Here is a 17,714-nt window from a genome sequence, read left to right on the forward strand (position 1 = left end):
AGACATTCAACATACCAGGAGGCATTTCTTCAGCAGCAAGGTCATCTTCATTTTTCTTCTGTAAATCTTCTTTTGGAATGTAACAGGAAAGATATCTTCATTCCTTTTTCTCTAATTAGGCCTATCCTTCTTCTTGTCAGTTTTACACAAACATGACATAATATACCTAACTTGGTCACACATTTAATTCCTGAGAACTTGGGAATTTGTGGTACAAGTAAGAGACTAACTTATGGAAAGAGGCAACAATTTGATCTGTGTAGATCATTATTATGTAAATAATTTAGGAGTTAAAGAGAGCACTCACTGAATAGTAGAAACACTGAATAATTGACAAGCACAGTTTTATTCCCACATAATTTACATTTACCAGAACATTTCTTATGTAAAGAACACTATCAGTCACTTTCAGTATGAACTGGAAATAATTTACAGGCTTTAATTTCTCTGTGCTATATACAAAATGCACATATTATGCAAGATACACACAAGCCTTAAGATATATGTTTATTATTATGGAATGGCATGTATCTGTAAAACAGTGAATTTCACTTTGTAGATTATATAGGCGAATGTAAAAAATTAATAGTATTTACCATTGAGAAGTGTTCCATAGCAGTTGTCACAACATGAAAAGTGAAGAAGAAGTGACAGTGATACTTATAAAAATCACAGTTGAATTTTCATTTTCGGTATTATGTGAATTTCATTTATCTGACCGAGCGAGGTGGCGCAGTGGTTAGACACTGGACTCGCATTCGGGAGGACGACGGTTCAATCCCGTGTCCGGCCATCCTGATTTAGGTTTTCCGTGATTTCCCTAAATCACTCCAGGCAAATGCCGGGATGGTTCCTCTGAAAGGGCACGGCCGACTTCCTTCCCCATCCTTCCCTAATCCGATGAGACCGATGACCACGCTGTCTGGTCTCCTTCCCAAAAAACAACCAACAACAATCATTTATCTGAATTAATATGTGCATATGAGTGTGTGTCAAATGCTTGCAATGCACAACTTAATTGTTGCTATTATTGTTGTCAATGCATATGACGTGCTTTAGATATGCAAGAGGGCATGTTTCCAGAAAGCAATAAACATGTAGATGAAATCAGTTAGAATAAAAATTTGTGAATGGGTGACTGAATTATAAATTAAGAGCAATTTCACATTCACTGCTCTATAAGCACCTTCCCTAGACCTTTCCATGTACTATAGTATTCTGTGGTAAACGTGTTTTTTAAAGTCATCTACCCACCTTATACATCTGCTACATATACCACAGGCCACCATACAGTGGTGGCGGATTTTACCCTGTACCTCTAGTAGTTATTTCCTTTTCTGTTCCACTTGAAAATAAATCGAGGGAAGAATGACTGTCTTTAAGTCTTCAAATGAGCCCTAATTTCTTATATCTTTATCTTTGTGGTCCTTAGGTTGAATTTATGTGGGCAGCTGTAGTATCTTTCTACAGTTAGCTACAAATGCCGGTTCTCTATATTTTCTCAACAGTGTTCGTAAAAAAGGATGTTGCCATCCCTCCAGGGATCCCAGTTGAGTTCCCAAAGCCTCTCCCTAACACTTGCATATTGTTCAAACCTACTGGTAATAAATCTAGGCCTAGCAGCTATCTCTGTATTGCTTCAATATCTTCCTTTAATCTGACCTGGCAAGGATCACAAACACTGAAGCAGTACTAAAGAATAATTCTTGCTAGCATCCTACGTGCAGTCACCTTTACAGATGAACCACACTTTCCCAACGTTCTCCCAGTAAACTGAAGGCCGACCAGTCACCTTCCCCTACCACAATCCTCACATGCTCAGTCCATTTCATATCGCTTTGCAGTGTAATGCCAAGATATTTAAATGATGTGACTTTATCAAATGGGACACTACTAATGATGTATTTCAACATTTTGGGTTAGATTATCCTACTCATTCACATTTTATTACATTTAGAGCTAGCTGTCATTCATCACACCAACTAGAAATTTTATGTAAGTCGTCTTGTGTCCTCCTACAGTCACTCAGCTTCAACAACTTCACATATGCCACAGCATCATCAGCAAACAACCACTGATTCCTCTCTATCGAATCATTTAGGTATATGTGAAATAATAAACGCCCTATCATACTTCCCTGGGGTACTCCTGGCAGTATACTTGCCTCTGATGAACACTCGTTGTCAAGGACAACATGCTGAAGTTCTATTACTTAAAAAGCCTTCGAGTTGCTCACATATCTGGGAACCTATTCCATATGATTGTACCTTCATTAAGAATCCGCAGTGTCGCATCATGTCAGACGCTTTCCAGAAATCTGGAGATATGGAATCTACCTTTTGCCCTTCATCAATAGTGTTTGCAGTATATCAAGAGAAAAGGACAAGATGAATTTTGCACAAGTGGGGCTTTCTAAAACCAAACTGATTTGTGGAGATAAGCTTCTCAGCCTCAAGAAAATTAAGTAGATTACAACTGAGAATACATTCAAGAATTCTACAGCAATCCCAATCTTAGGGATATTTGTCTGTAATTTGCCGGTTCTGTAATTTTACCCTTCTTATATACAGGAGTCATCTGCACTTTTTTCCAGTCACTTGGGATTTTGTGCTGGGTGAGAGATTCACAATAAAAGCAAGCCGAGTACGGAACCAATGCCATAGAGTACTCTCTGTTAAACCAAATTGGGATTCCATCTAGACCTGGTGACTTATTTGTTTTCAACTATTCCATTATTTCTATATGCCAGGGATGCATATTACTGTGTCTTCTATATGAGAGTCTGTTCGATGTCAAATGACAATATGTTTGCACGATTCTCCTGCATGAACAATTTCTTAAATGTGAAATTTAAAACTTCAGCTTTCATATTACTGTCTTAACAGCCACATCAGATTTGTCAACAAGTGACATAATAGAAGCCTTAGACCCACTTAGCAATTTTACATAGGACCAGGATTTCCTCAGGTTCTTGGTCAGATCTTTTGCCAAGTATGACGGTGGTATGCTTTGTACATAGAACTTTTCACAGACACACAAATCTCTGCTAAAATTTCCATTTCATCATTTGTGTGTTCTATTTTGAACCAAGAGTGCCACAGCCTTTGCTTCCTCACTAATCCCCATCTCCATACATATGCTGTCAATAAAGTCCAGCCCGTTTGTAGCTGCAAGACTGTCTAACATATTTGCATTATATGTGAGTTGCCGAACTAGCTGCGGACGACTGTTTTCAGAAAATGTGTTCAAAAGAACTTCTGAGGAGTGACTGTCTGTAGGCTACGGACTCCTCCCCCGCAGTGAATACATAGATATTCCAGCCAATACTCGGTAGGTTAAAGTCACCTCCAACTGTTATTACATGATCTGAGTATTTATGTGCTGTTGACCATAGAATTTCTTTGAATGACTGTAAAATTGTCACAGTTGCTTTGGTGGCCAGTAAAAACATCCATCAATTAATTTGGTATCGTATTGACTGTTGATATGTGCCCTGATAACTTCACTGTAACATTCGACTTTGACCTTAATGGAGACAATATTTTTGTCAACAACAATGAAGACTCCCGATCCTATGAAATCTAATGTGTCTTTCTGATACACATTCTATGGCTTGCTATATATCTCAGAGCTTTGTACTTCATGTTTGGTCCCAAGAATATCTTGAGTGAGAGAACTTTCCTGGAGGGCAGCAAATTCGAGAACTCTGTTATGAATGCTGCGACAATTTACTGATGAAGTTTTAACAGTTAAAGTGTTTTACCCTGAATGTGGTCTGACTTCCCTTTCTGCATGTCAAATGTGAGTGTTCATTAGAGTACCTCAAACTACCGCACAGCCTAAGTAACCCCATGTGTACTCCAAAAGTAGTGTGCTACCCAAGTAGCTGCTTCATTTTGTAGTGCACCCCTGACCTGTCAAAGGGAGTACTACAAATCCCCACCTGATAATGCTGGTCTAGATATCTGCATCCAATACTGTCACAGATTTGACGAAGCTATTGATTGAGACCCTCCACTTGGTTCCAAACCAAAGGACCCCAATCAACTATGGGAACAATGCTGAAAATTGCAAGCTCTATGTGGACATCATGTGTGAGGCTAGCAGCCTCATCACTCCACTAGCCACCTGCACTAACTGAGGATGGCGTCAGAACCCATGTGACAGGCGTTGTTGATATCGACATGAGCCACAACTTGCAGATGACTGCACCCTGCGCGCTCGATAGCCATAGGCAAGGATGCTCTCGTGTGAGCCCACTCCCCCAGCAGGCATACCAAGTGCACACTGGCTTTCTGAACGCTATCTTCCTAAGGAGCTCCATAACTTGCCTTATGTTGGAGCTCCGGAAAACTAGCATCCCACTGCCCATGTGAGCGTGCTCAGACCCCTCTGAGGAAACAGCCACATGTTCACTCACAGATCAAATAGACAAGTCCATAAGGTCAGCCGCCACGTTTGCCATCCACCTCAAGGGATGCGAGTGCATTACTACAGACCATTTAGCCGGCTGTGAGAGTGGATACAATGCATCGGGTACACTAGGAGGGCCTAGACAGCAGAGCCCACGGGCGAACCAACCAACACCTGGGGTGTTCCATGTGACACGCCAAATTCTCTGCCACCACTACACCCAGAGAGCACTGCCTGAAGATGGCTGACCTTAGCATTCTTCTATTCGTGAACAGTGTCAGCTCTTCCTGCATCCACACACAGTGTACACACATCCTACCCATGCCAGCAGCACTGACTGAAGAAGTAAACTACAAAAGCAGACAGAAACTTAGATATGTAACTTGCTACAGTCTCAATGTGTCGCTAATGGAAGCTGAGCCTTAATAAGATGTGTGGCTGGCTGTTCAGAAAAAATGAAACTACTCTACAGAGCGCCTGAATTTATCCATAGAGTTAAAAATGCAAGATTAAACCTCTTAAGTGGAGGGCCTGACTGACTGGCTTACACAGGAAATGGACGCTTGTCTTCAAAACAAAATAAGAGAGCAAATACTGTGCTACAGACTGAATGAAATTACACTTCCAAAATTTGAGACTAAACCTCTTAAATGGAAAAACACGCACAAAAATTAAGAAATATGGTACTAGTAAAACACAGGAAAAGCTAAATAAGAAACGTAATATAATTGATTATTTTTGTTGTTATAAACATGTAACTTGCCGCACTGGAGATGTGAACTAGTGACAGCAGATCACCTTTCATTAAAACTCTCAAGGCTAGGTAATGATGCAGAAATACACCTCCCGACTGGTACAGTTATCCAACCATTGCATTGAGCAAAGTACCAGTACTGTCTACACTAAAATTAAGCATACAACCAACAAACACACAGGCCAGTAAGCAGGATATTCTGTGCAGTTCCCTTCACTTATTTATACTGAACAGTGTTTTTTAATTACATCATGGATATAGGTAGGTGGGAATAAATTGATCAAGAGTTTGGAGTTGACATATTGTCCAATGAGAATAAACAATAAAGCAATGAAGGGAACTGCACAGAATACCCTGGTTACTGGTCTATGTGTGTCTGTTGGTTTAAATTTAATTTTTGTGTAGACAGTACTGGTACTTTTCTTCAAAGTAATGGTTATATAACTGTAACAGCTGTGAGATGTATTTCAGCATCAGTAGCTTTTTCCTTTGCTTCAATAAAGTCCAGTGACATTTTTTACAGATTTGTTGATGTTTGTAATAAGAGTCTTGTACTTTATGGAAAGAAGGATGAAATGTTTAATATGCGTTCCTGTGAAGTAGAACAGTTACAGCGTTGTTTATTGTTTTGTCGATTTACCTTTGTCCACAGACATTCTGTAAACAATTTTGCAAGGGTCTTTTACATTATTTTGCCTCCAACTTCAAGTATTTCTGTTTCAATACAATCATCCCCAAGGGGCTTTCCTTTCCTTCTGGCTTGAATGGCTGTGTAACCTCCTCTTACATAACATCCAGATTATTGTTATTTTCTGTATATTAACTGTCTGTGCTTCAAAGTCATCCCTTGAACTATATAAACATTTAAAGAAAACTTTGAATGCTTGTCCTGTTTTCTCTCTCTCAGCTGTTGAAATATGATGTCTGTCCAATATAAGTTTCTGTTCTATTTTCTTAATACTCTCGTTACCAATTCTTTCTCTTGCCACATTTTGCTTTGTACCTGTTCATGTCCCTTCAAAGACACATCTGAATAATTTTATGTAATTCAGCATTTTCTACCACCTTTCTGTTATTATTTGTTTGAGATTTCCACCATCTCTTTAATAGTTGTTTATTTCCATTTACATTTTGCTTTTGCTTTCTTCATACGCACAACATATTTTGGTTTGTACATTCATACATTCATTATGTAATTCCCTCTTTATTTGTATAATCTGTGACAGGACATACTGATCGTGCTGCTAAATTTTAAGTGCCATATCTTACTATGTAGAACCAAGGTCAAGTGTCGCTGGTAAGTGGAAAACAGTGTCTCCTCTCTGCCTAAATGAGTTTTTTTAGTGGGATGCAGCAAGATGAAGAAGCCCATAAAATAAGTAGTGGTTGGTTGGTTGGTTGGTTGGGGGAAGGAGACCAGACAGCGTGGTCATCGGTCTCATCGGAGTAGGGAAGGATTGGGAAGGAAGTCGGCCGTGCCCTTTCAGAGGAACCATCCCGGCATTTGCCTGGAGTGATTTAGGGAAATCACGGAAAACCTAAATCAGGATGGCCGGACGCGGGATTGAACCGTCGTCCTCCCGAATGCGAGTCCAGTGTCTAACCACTGCGCCACCCCGCTTGGTGATAAGTAGTGTGAAAGATACTATAGCTCCTTGCCAAAACATTCGGTCTGAAGGGAATAACAGTTTTGAGATTAAGATTTGCTTCCTGAACATTCAAGGAGTAAAAAAAAAGAAAGAATTTTTGGTGAATAATTTTGGACGAGAATATATTTGATATTTTTTCCTTGAATGAACAGTGGGCTATCCAGAGGGAACTTGCATATAAGAGGTGGTGTAGCAATCTATATGAAAGAGTAACTCAATTGCTCCATTAATAAGTTGGATCTAGAGTGTGTTGATGATTTTCACTTATGGACCGTCTGACAGCAACTGAATAAAACACAATTTTAGTGCCAGAACTGTTTATAACCTATAGGCACAGTGACAAAAATCTAAATAAAATAGCTAACATATGTACATATTACAGGCCACTGGTGATGCCTTGCAGAAAATAAAGGCGAAACGCGTATGGCACTAAAATTGTGTTTTATTCAGTTGCTGTCAGACGGTCCATAAGTGAAAATCATCAACACACCGTAGTATTACGCGCAACTGAGGAGGACAGGACCAAAAAATTGAAGATGGATCTAGAGTATTTGTGGGACGAATAGAATTTTAAAGCTACTGGTATAGTTATTGATAGTTTTAAGTTATTAACAATGTCCTGGTACAGGTCACCTAAGGGTATCACCAGTGTATTTCTAGAAAAACTGGAGTTTCTGTTAGATGCCAGATTAGTCTATGTTAAGTATAGGAATCTATCATAAAAAAAGCCATTGTGGAAGCAAAAAAAACACCCAGTTTCAGCAGTATTGGAAACTAATAAATACTTTTGCTAAAAATGAAAGAAACAAGAAAATTAATGTATTTTCCCAAACATTCAATGATTATTGTATTAAATCAGTTGAAGAAGTAAGAAATGCTATTGCCAAACCATCAGCTATGTCTGTTTATTACGAGGTCTCACCTAGTCTAGTCCCAAGAATAGTAAAACAGTGAAAACCTTTAGACAGAGTAGATATATGTGACATATCTTGCAATATATCAAAGAAAGTAGTAGATTGTACTATGTATCCTGTAACATATTGTATAAACAGTCCTATATTTGAGGGATATTTTCCTCATGAGCTGAAACTGTCTAGGGTAGTTTCACTGTATGAAAAAGGAGGTACTGACTCACCTTCAAGTTACAGGCCAGTTTCTGTAGTCCCAACTTTTTCTAAAGAACTGGAATGTGTAATTTATCAACAGTTACCTGTTTACTTTGAAAATCTAGGAATAATTAGTGAATCACAGTATAATTTTAGGAAAAACTTGTCAACTATTTATGCTGTAGACTATGTACTGAAATACATACATTGAGTGTCAGAAGATAAAGCCTTTGCTCAAGTCATTTTTTGTGATCTAATTAAAGCCTTTGACTCTATAGAGCACATACCACTTCTGGAAAAATGGAATGCTATAGTACTGAAGGCAACATCCTTAACTATTAAAATCATATCTACAGAACCGTAGGCAAGTTGTCTGTGTTGACAAGAATATGTCAAGTACAGAACAAGTTACTGTAGGTGTTCCACAAGGACCATACTGGGTCCTTTTTTTGTTCCTTATAATGATAAATGATTTGCCATCATTCAGAGTGTCCGGTACAGTGATAACAAAACACAGCACATGGTTTTTAGTCTGAAAGGCAAGCATCCATCAGATGATTCTAGTTATGGTAAGTTTTTGGGAATATATTTAGACAATAAATTATCTTGGGGTCATCATGTACAATACATTAGTAGTGAGCTGTTAAGAGTAATTTTTATGTTTAGGCGACTTATGGACTGTGTACACAAAAAGTATGTTAGAAGAGCCTATTTTTGCTTCTGTGAAAGCATACTGACATATGGTATTATTTTATGGGGGCGCTCTAGTTGTGTGTACATTATCTTTATGCTGCAGAAGGAAGCTGTTAGGGCAATTACTGGTTCTTAGTATAAGGCACACTGTAAACTTGTTTTATGAACAAAAAAATCATGACTGTAACAAACTTACACATATACTATGTTTTAATTTAAACAAAAAAGAAGTTACAGGAAGCAAAATGTAGAGAAAATGTACATTGTTACAACACAGGAGGGAGAGTTGTATTTATACTCCATATCACAGACTATCAAAATCGCTGAACAGCTATGAACTTATGGGGCGTAACTTATTTAATAAGGTACCACATTCGGTACAAGAATTACCTGAACAAGCATTCAAACAAATACTTTTTATTTATTTATTTATTTTCTGTCCATGTAACAAAAAGTTTTTGGACATTGTCAGGAAAATTTAGATTACATTACACATATACAGTAAAATATTTACATTCTTTCATAACAACATATGGATCAGACACATGTCTGTACACATTATTTTTCGAAAGGGCACTACAAGTAGATTCCTCTATAGTGTAACACAATTTAGCTTATATTTACAATAGTACAGTACACACAATACAGTGTATAATTACATTCTTTCATACCACTGATAGATTGGAGACATTGTCTGTATACACTGTTTTCCAAGACCTTTAAAGTCCTGTATAGAGTAACAGCACTTCTCTATTAATAATTGCTTCAGTCTACTCTTTAGCATATTTAGATTTACTTTCTTGAGTTCACAGAGTAGTGCATTGTAGAAAATTGCTCCCTTTCTCTGTGGGCTGTGGTCTGTTGCCTTTTTATTGGTCACAATTCTATGAAAATTTTCCCTTCCCCGTGTATCATAGTTGTGTACATTACTATTTCTCATATTAAATTCAGGATTTTGTTTCACGAATATGACTGTCTGCAGTATATACATGGAGTACACCGTAAGAATTTTATATTTTCTAAAGATGTCTCTACAAGGCTCTCTCTTCTTTACCTTGGCTACTATTCTTACTGCCTTTTTTTGTAATCTAAAAAGTCTGTCTATGTGAACTGTTGGTGCCCCACCCCATATCTCAATACCGTACTGAAGGTGCAGATGAATTAACCCAAAATATATTTGCCTTAAAGTATAATGGCCCAAGAAGGCTGAGACCCGTTTCAGTAGATACACATTTCTAATGATTTTCTTGCAAATATTATCTACATGTTCTTTCCATGATAAGTGTTCATCAACAATGGTGCCAAAAAATTTATGTGAATTTGCATATTGAAGACCCAATGGGGATGTAAATACAGTATCAGTTATGGCAGCATTATAACTGTGGATGACTTTCGTTATTACCGTTTTGTCTTTATTTACAAGAAGCTTGTTTGCTGTAAGGTATGCGGACAGAGTATTGAAACTGATCTCTGTACTGTGAGCTGCAGACTGCATATCACTGCCAGAGCTGATGAAGGATATGTCATCAGCATAGCTTACGACCATGCAATTTTGGGGTTCAAATAAGTTATTTACATATACAAGGAACAGAAAAGGCCCTAGTATGCTTCCTTGAGGCACGCCACATTGAAGTGTCCTGAAGTTTGATTTGGTTGTTAGGAGCTGCTCATTATTTTGATAAGTTAGCTTTACACACTGTTTCCTGTCTTTCAAATAGGAGGTAAGTAGTTTCTAGGCTAGTCTTCTCAACCCGCACTCTTCTAGCTTACACAGAAGAATGGTATGATTCACAGTGTCAAAGGCTTTACTCATATCTAGGAAAGTGCCTATTACCTTGTCACTTTTGTCCAGCTTATTTAATATTTCATGTATAAAAGATGCTACTGCTGTTGTAGTAAATCTCCCCTTTCTAAATCCATGTTGTAGGTTGTTTAACAGATTGAGTTTGGTGAAATATGATTCAACTTGATTTAGTATTACTCTCTCTAACAATTTACCTAGTTCTGAGGTTAATGATATTGGCCTGTGGTTTTTAGTGTCAGTTTTTAATCCCTTTTTATGCACTGGTATAATTTCAGTAATTTTCAAAAGGTCAGGTAATTTCTGAGGGAGGTATGTATCAAGTGAGTCAGGGGTTTCACCAATTCATACCTGCATTCCTTTAGCAGTTTAGGCGAAATGTCATCCCAGCCACAAGACATTTTTGCTGATATGATTGCCAGGACGTCCCTCTCAGTAATGCCGTGGATATAAAAGGACTGGCTAGATTTTCCAAGACTAAAATTTTGTGGCTTGACATGAACTTCATTTGTACCAACTGTACTGAACTTTTGTATAAATTTCTCACACACTTCTTTTGTGTCATTTATTTCTTCACCATTTTCTTTTAATGTTATGTTGCTGTGTTCATAGTAATTCTGTTTCCCACTTTCTTTATGCATTATTTTCAGGCAGTTTTACTGATACAGCTAGAGTTCCTTATTTCAGAGGTATATTTCTGTGCTTTTAGGTTAGTCAAGGACTCTGTATGTTTTTTCTGAGCAGTTTATATTTTGTTGAGAAATATTATAGTTTAGTATCTCTAAAAAGTGTATAGCAATCTTTCATTTTCTCCCTCAGTTCAATAATTTCAGAAGGGAGGTTCTCGGCTTTATTGTTTACAGCTTTATTTACTTTTTTAACTAAAGGACAGGTTTCATTTAAACTGTTACTGAATAACTTATAGAAATATTCCCATTTTTCGTTCACTCCAGTTGCATTGTACACTGGTTCCCATTTTTCATTCCCTAGTGCCATCTTAAGTTTAGAATAATTAAGTTTAACTGTAAGACTGTGTGATGTTATCTACTGCTGTAAAGGCCAATTGCCAATAAAATTATTATTAGTATTATTATTATTCTTAATTAAATTCTTTTTTAATCTATAGCTCTGACTTTCAGCCTGATGAGCTATTTTCTTTCAAGTACTATAATTATTTTTGCTCTGCATCTTACCATTCTATAATCAGTTGCTGTTCATTAGTGCTTTAGGTTTGCAAAATACCAGTAGAGTGTATTGTACAGTATGTTTAATACTCAATAAAATATAGCCATTTTCATTTTTTGTTTGATTTAGTTCTTTTCAAAAAAGTTTGACCCTTGATATCATCAAAACAAATATTAACCTCTACTTGAAATCCAAAATTTGCAATACCAAGAATTAGAGTTGTTCATCAGCTACACCATCTAACAAGCAAACTATTACCTTCATACTTAACCTAAACCTCAAACTACACTACCAGTAAATCTGTAAACACAATGAACATCCCAAAAAATAATGTAGAAGCGAAACAAAAATGCCAGTGTACTGTTCCATCTATGTTCGCGCACATATGATGTCACATATGATGTTAAAGATCAAAACCCCTCTCAATAGGTTCAACTGACCCAATTTTACTGTGTGCCAGTTACTTGGTAAAGTTTAAAACCTTTCCTGTTGGTGACTGTAGATTGTTAGTTCTGATATTCTTCATATTCACATATTCTCTACTGTAAGAAAATGAAACACCTACAGCCATCCTTATGATGCCCTTTATTGTGTAGTTACCAGCTTCAGCGGACCATCTTCAGGAACTAATGCCTGAAGATGGTGCATTGAGGTGCCGAAACTGTAGCATCACATGGAGGACATCATAAGGATGGCTGTAGGTGTTCCATTTTCTTACAATAATGAACAGCTGTAGTCCCCCAGACCTTCAGGCAAAAGGATGGACATACAGAAACATTCTCTAATGTGTTACAGTATTCTGAGAAGCTATTTATATGCTTTACATTAGGACCTAAGCCTTGGACTGTGCTCTTCTTTTATTATGTATAGCAGCTTCTGTTTGCCTCTTCCAGTTTTCATTGTACTATCATTTAGTAACAGTACTCTTCCTCCTTTTCTTAATTTGTTTTGAAGTAGTACTCCATGGCTATTATATATTTTAAAAATGACACCTTGAACTACCAAATACCTGCGACATAGATGTTGATTGCTAGTCTTGATCACAGGGGTAGTCATTTGGAGGGCATAATATTACCAGTAGAATTGTTGCTTAAAATGAAAGTTCTTTGATCTTGTGTAGCCTATGTGTTATTTTAAGCAACAGTCGTGTTGTATTGATAACACTGTGCAATCCAGATGAGGATCCCAGAGCTTAAAATTGTCAGTTAAGAACATTAAACTTTCAGTAAAGTATTTTGTGTAACCTCCAATGGTTTGAAATTGTGTTACAAATTTGTTCTTTAGCTTGGCCTTCAAAAACGTGTACCTTAAAAGAGGCGTGGTACAAACCCCCATTATTATGTGGATAAAGTTATGCACAAAGTGAATGCTTTTGCTAAGTAATCATGTGAGAAGTCACTTACAGTATCTGACACATTTGTATGCAAACCATGAAACCTGTCATGTAATGTATGCTAATGTAACAGTCATATCCATACATGACTTTTCTTATAAATTCTCCATTCCTTAATTTTGTGCACCTAACAAAATACTTCACCCATTTTGTAGCATGTCGCTTTGAAAGTAAACCTTCAAAGTAATGTAATGAGCATTCCAAATTATCTTCCAGATATCATCATCAGTTGAGGTTACAGTTTAACTCTAGTACTCTTCTTATTACCTTATTTGCCAAGGTTTTTCGTGAGAGAACTTACATACCAGTAATGTTGTAAAGCCCTGTATTTTTTAAATAAAAATACTAGCTTCAAAGACTTTTTTTCTGTCTATGGAACACTCTACCAGCGAAACTTCAAAACAGTTATGCGTATTGCTTCTTGCTTGATGAAATAATTCTATGATATAGAATACAGGAAGGAAAATTTATGGTTTAATGCCCCTTCAATTAGAAAGCCAGTAGACAGGTAATAATAATGATAATTCCATGTGGCACAGTTGCCAGGTGCAAATCTTCTAACTGGACACCGCTTTGCCATCTTTTGTGTGCATACTCTACCCCAGTAATAAAATAGGAGTCTGCAGTTTAATCTTGAAGCTGAAACCATCTGCCATTCCTGATGAATTTTCACATCATTTAGAGGTGAAGCTAGATTAAAGGCTGACTGAAATATTCTGTTTTCACAGTGATCCTGTGACCTTTTTGTTTCCAACACACACATTACTAACCCAACATTAGTCAAATTATGAAATAGAGATTATCTATCCTGTGATAGTAGGCAGTCTGTAAAGACTACCCTAGTAGACTTTGCAATTTATTAGACATCAGACTAGTAGAAAGAACACACTGTGAGTTATACGAACATGTGATCTATATGTACACTGATGTAATACAGCTATTTAATAAATTCTCATTTATATTGATATTCATGGGCACATCCCTTAGTAGTAACTAAAAAATTATATTTGTTCCACAGTTGTATCTGATGTGATTACCAAGAACAATTGAAAGAGTCAACGGAAGAAAGTGCTAATCCACAAGAACATATTTTGGGTTATTTGCATGTTACATGTTTGATCAAATTCAAAGACAATAACATCAATACAAAAGGACTAAACCATTTATACAATAGACAATGCCTTCTAGTGGTACATATGGAGAGGTATTTGTTACCAGCATGTGGGGAATTCTAAAATACGACAGTTTGTTTGTCAGAGTAATCCTTAGTAAACTGAGGGTCAGCACTTTCTTCTGCCAGTACCTTCATCACTACCAGTCAGTATTTTCTGAGAGACAATGTAGTGTGGTATACAAGGCGTACCTCTTTTTCTTATTAATGAGACATTATTTCCTTTTTGTCAGCAGTGTGTGCGAGTATCATTTGACATTGGTCATGAGGCATCCATTCGTGCAAAACGCACCCCAGAAGGCTTCACTCATGATTGGAAAGTGTTTGTGCGAGGTACAGATAATGCTGAGATACAGCATTTTGTGGAAAAAGTAGTGTTCCATTTGCATGAAACGTTTCCTAAACCTATCCGTGGTAAGTGTCTTTACATAATTATTTAGTATTAATGTGATCTCAAATTTGTTTATACTTTATTCTCTGATACTTGTATCGAAAAGTGAATTGGATGACATTTTGATCATAATGGTGATCCAGTAACTTAAATAATATATGTATCTCTCTCTCTCTCTCTCTCTATCTATCTATCTATCTCTCTCTCTCTCTCTCTCTCTGTGTAAAACTGCATGCACGATAGCAGCAGCTGTTGTGTTGGTGTCGATCTTAGTAATAATTTGCATGATATGATGGGAACTGAATACAATGAACCATGATTTGATTGTCAGTAGTGAATCAGAAGACTTGTTTGTAATTTTCTATTGTTTGTAAATAAATTAGCTGGTATTTTGTTCCATTTGCTTAGAATGTAAACACATTGACACAGTTTTCTTCAAAATTGGAAATAAAACAATGGAACCTCCAGGTTGGAATATCAGCAATTTAAGGAAAGGATAGATTGAGTTTCAGACAGCCACAATGAAAAGACGCTTACACATTAGCGTTCAGCCAAAGCCTTCTTCAGAGCAGGAAAATCTCTCTCTCTCTCTCTCTCTCTCTCTCTCTCTCTCTCTCTCTCTCTCGCTCTCTCACTCACACACACACACACACACACACACACACACACACACATATTCACACAAGCAGGCAGACCTCATGCACACATGACCACCATCTCTGGCAGCTTGGGCTACGTTGCACATCGGTGTATTACGGCAATCATATTTTTGCATTGAGATTCACTAGCTGTGTCAACTCACACACAGATTGTCACATTCCAACCTAACATAGATGTTGGGCTGTGCTACAGGCTAGTCTGTCAGCATAACTAGTTTTCTGCTACTCACTACCAAACTGTTACATTCTACCCTAACATAGACATAGGGCTATACTACATGTCAGCCTCAGAGCACCTAGTTTTCTTCCATTAACATTTTTTGGCTTCGCCAACTTACAACCAAATTGTCACATGAAAGCCTAGCTTAAGTTTTGGGTTTGCTACATACAAATCTGCCAGAACGTCTAGTTTTTTTACGTTCACTAAATAAATACGAATATCAGTGAGCAGACCTAAATTCATAATAGCCAGATGAGTGAAAGTTATTCTGGCACACACTATATAGAAAACAAATGTGATCGGTTCATATCTTCTGTCTAAAGAAAGCATTAGATTCTCCAGTTCACTCACTCACACCTCCTCCTCCTCCTCCACCTCTCCTCCCCCCCCCCCCCCCCCCCATCCCCCACACTCCCCCATCCTCACACACGCACACACAAAATATTTTCATGGCTGTGAGCCATGCATTGTTAGAGGCTTCCCTCCTCATGTCTTTGCACACATGAGGAGGTCCATTGTGAAGACCATGTAGGGCATCTCATCATCATCATCATCATCATCAGTAGTGTTCTGCCAAAAGGCAGGTATTCACATGGTAGTTCTCCAGGCTGTCCAGTCTTCTGCCATCCTCTTGAGGTCTGCATAATTTCCTCTTCCCTTTATGTCGTCTATCATCTTGTATAGCCTTCTTCCTCTCAGTCTTCTCCCACAAACCAATCCTTCCAAAGCATCTACTAGCAAGCACTCCCTTCTCAGTGAATGTCCCAACCAGTTCTTTTTCCTTTCTCTTACAACCTTCAGCAGACATCTTGTCTCACCAACCTTTTCCAATACTGTTTCATTACTCACTCTTTCCATCCAACTTATCCTCTCCATTCTTCCCCACATCCACATCTCAAATGCTTCTAACCTTTTTTCATCCTCTCGTCTCAGCGTCCATGGTTCTGCCCCTTATAGTGCCACACTCCAGACAAAACATTTGCCAGCCCTTTTCCTTAGATCTTTATCTAATTTGTCACATAAGAATGTCCTCATTCTGTTGAATGCCTCCTTCACTATGGCAATTCGAGTTTTCACCTCCTGGTGACATCTCAAGTCTTCAGTTATTGTGCTTCCAAGATATTTAAATGCACTTACTTGGCTAATGGTAGATTGTCCTATTTTAATATTAGACAGTCTGTGTCTTGTACTGATGACCATACTCTTTGTTTTTTCTGTGTTTATTTGCATCCCATATTCAACACAAGCTTCATTCAGATCTTTGAGCATGTTATTCACTTTCTGCTCACTTTCTGCCACTAACACCATGTCCTCAGCAAATCTTATACATTCTATTCTCTTTCCACCAATACGCATTCCTCTTTTCCCACCTAAGCCTTTCGCAGTAATCTCTTCAAGGTATGCATTAAACAACAGTGGGGAAAGGCAACAACCTTGTCTAACACCTCATCCAATGCTGCTTCCTTCTGACATTTCATTTCCAATCCTTATCCTTACTTTCTGGTGTAAATATAGAGTCTGTATCAGGCGTCTCTCTGTCCAATCTACTCCTTTCCTCTTCAAAATATCCATCAACTTGTTCCACTGAACTCTGTCAAAAGCCTTTTCTAAATCTATAAAAACAGCAAATATTTCTCTACCTTTTTCCGTATATCTTTCCCCTACAGTTCTGATTAGGCCAATAGCATCTCTTGTTCCTTTTCCTCTTCTAAATCCAAACTGCTCCTCTGCATTGCCTCTATCCAGCTTGCCATATAGCCTTCTATTCAACACTCTCACCAAGACTTCAGCTGCATGAGAAATTAGACTGATGGTCTGATGCTCTTCACATTTTTTAGTGTTTCTCTTTTTCTCTATTGGTATCATAACTGTTGCAAGAAAGTCCTCAGGCCATTCCCCTTTGTCATATATCTTGTTACAGAAGTAGAGTATTTCTTTTCTTGCCTTGTTTCCCAGACTCTTCAACAGTTCTGCTGGCAAATCATCAATTCCACATGCCTTCTATTCTTCATCTTCGTCAACACCTTTTCTACTTCTGCTTCCAAGGTGATGAATCCCTGGCACATATTGCTCCTCTTCAACCTTAATTTTGCTTTGCATTTCATCCCCCTTATTCAGACATTCAATATATTCTTGCCATCTGTTCAAAACCTCCTGTGGTTCTTCTGCTACAGTACCATCTGCTCTTTCTATTTCCATGTTATTCCTCTTTCTTTTATGTTAAAAAACTATCTCACTAGCCAGTCTATACATTATTTCACACTTTCCCTCTTTCGCCA

General features: G+C 37.7%; 1 protein-coding gene across 1 annotated transcript in view; it reads left to right on the forward strand.

The window, feature by feature from the left end:
- Window positions 1-17,714, forward strand: part of LOC124805159 (protein AF-9) — a 114,720-nt gene that overhangs the window by 1,205 nt on the left and 95,801 nt on the right. Inside the window, exon 2 of the mRNA XM_047265637.1 lies at window positions 14,402-14,579. Coding sequence (XP_047121593.1) covers window positions 14,402-14,579 — 178 coding nt within the window. The remainder of the gene's footprint in view (window positions 1-14,401; window positions 14,580-17,714) is intronic.

This window comes from Schistocerca piceifrons, chromosome 7 (genome assembly GCF_021461385.2).
Source record: "Schistocerca piceifrons isolate TAMUIC-IGC-003096 chromosome 7, iqSchPice1.1, whole genome shotgun sequence".
Classification (NCBI taxonomy): Eukaryota; Metazoa; Arthropoda; class Insecta; order Orthoptera; family Acrididae; genus Schistocerca; species Schistocerca piceifrons.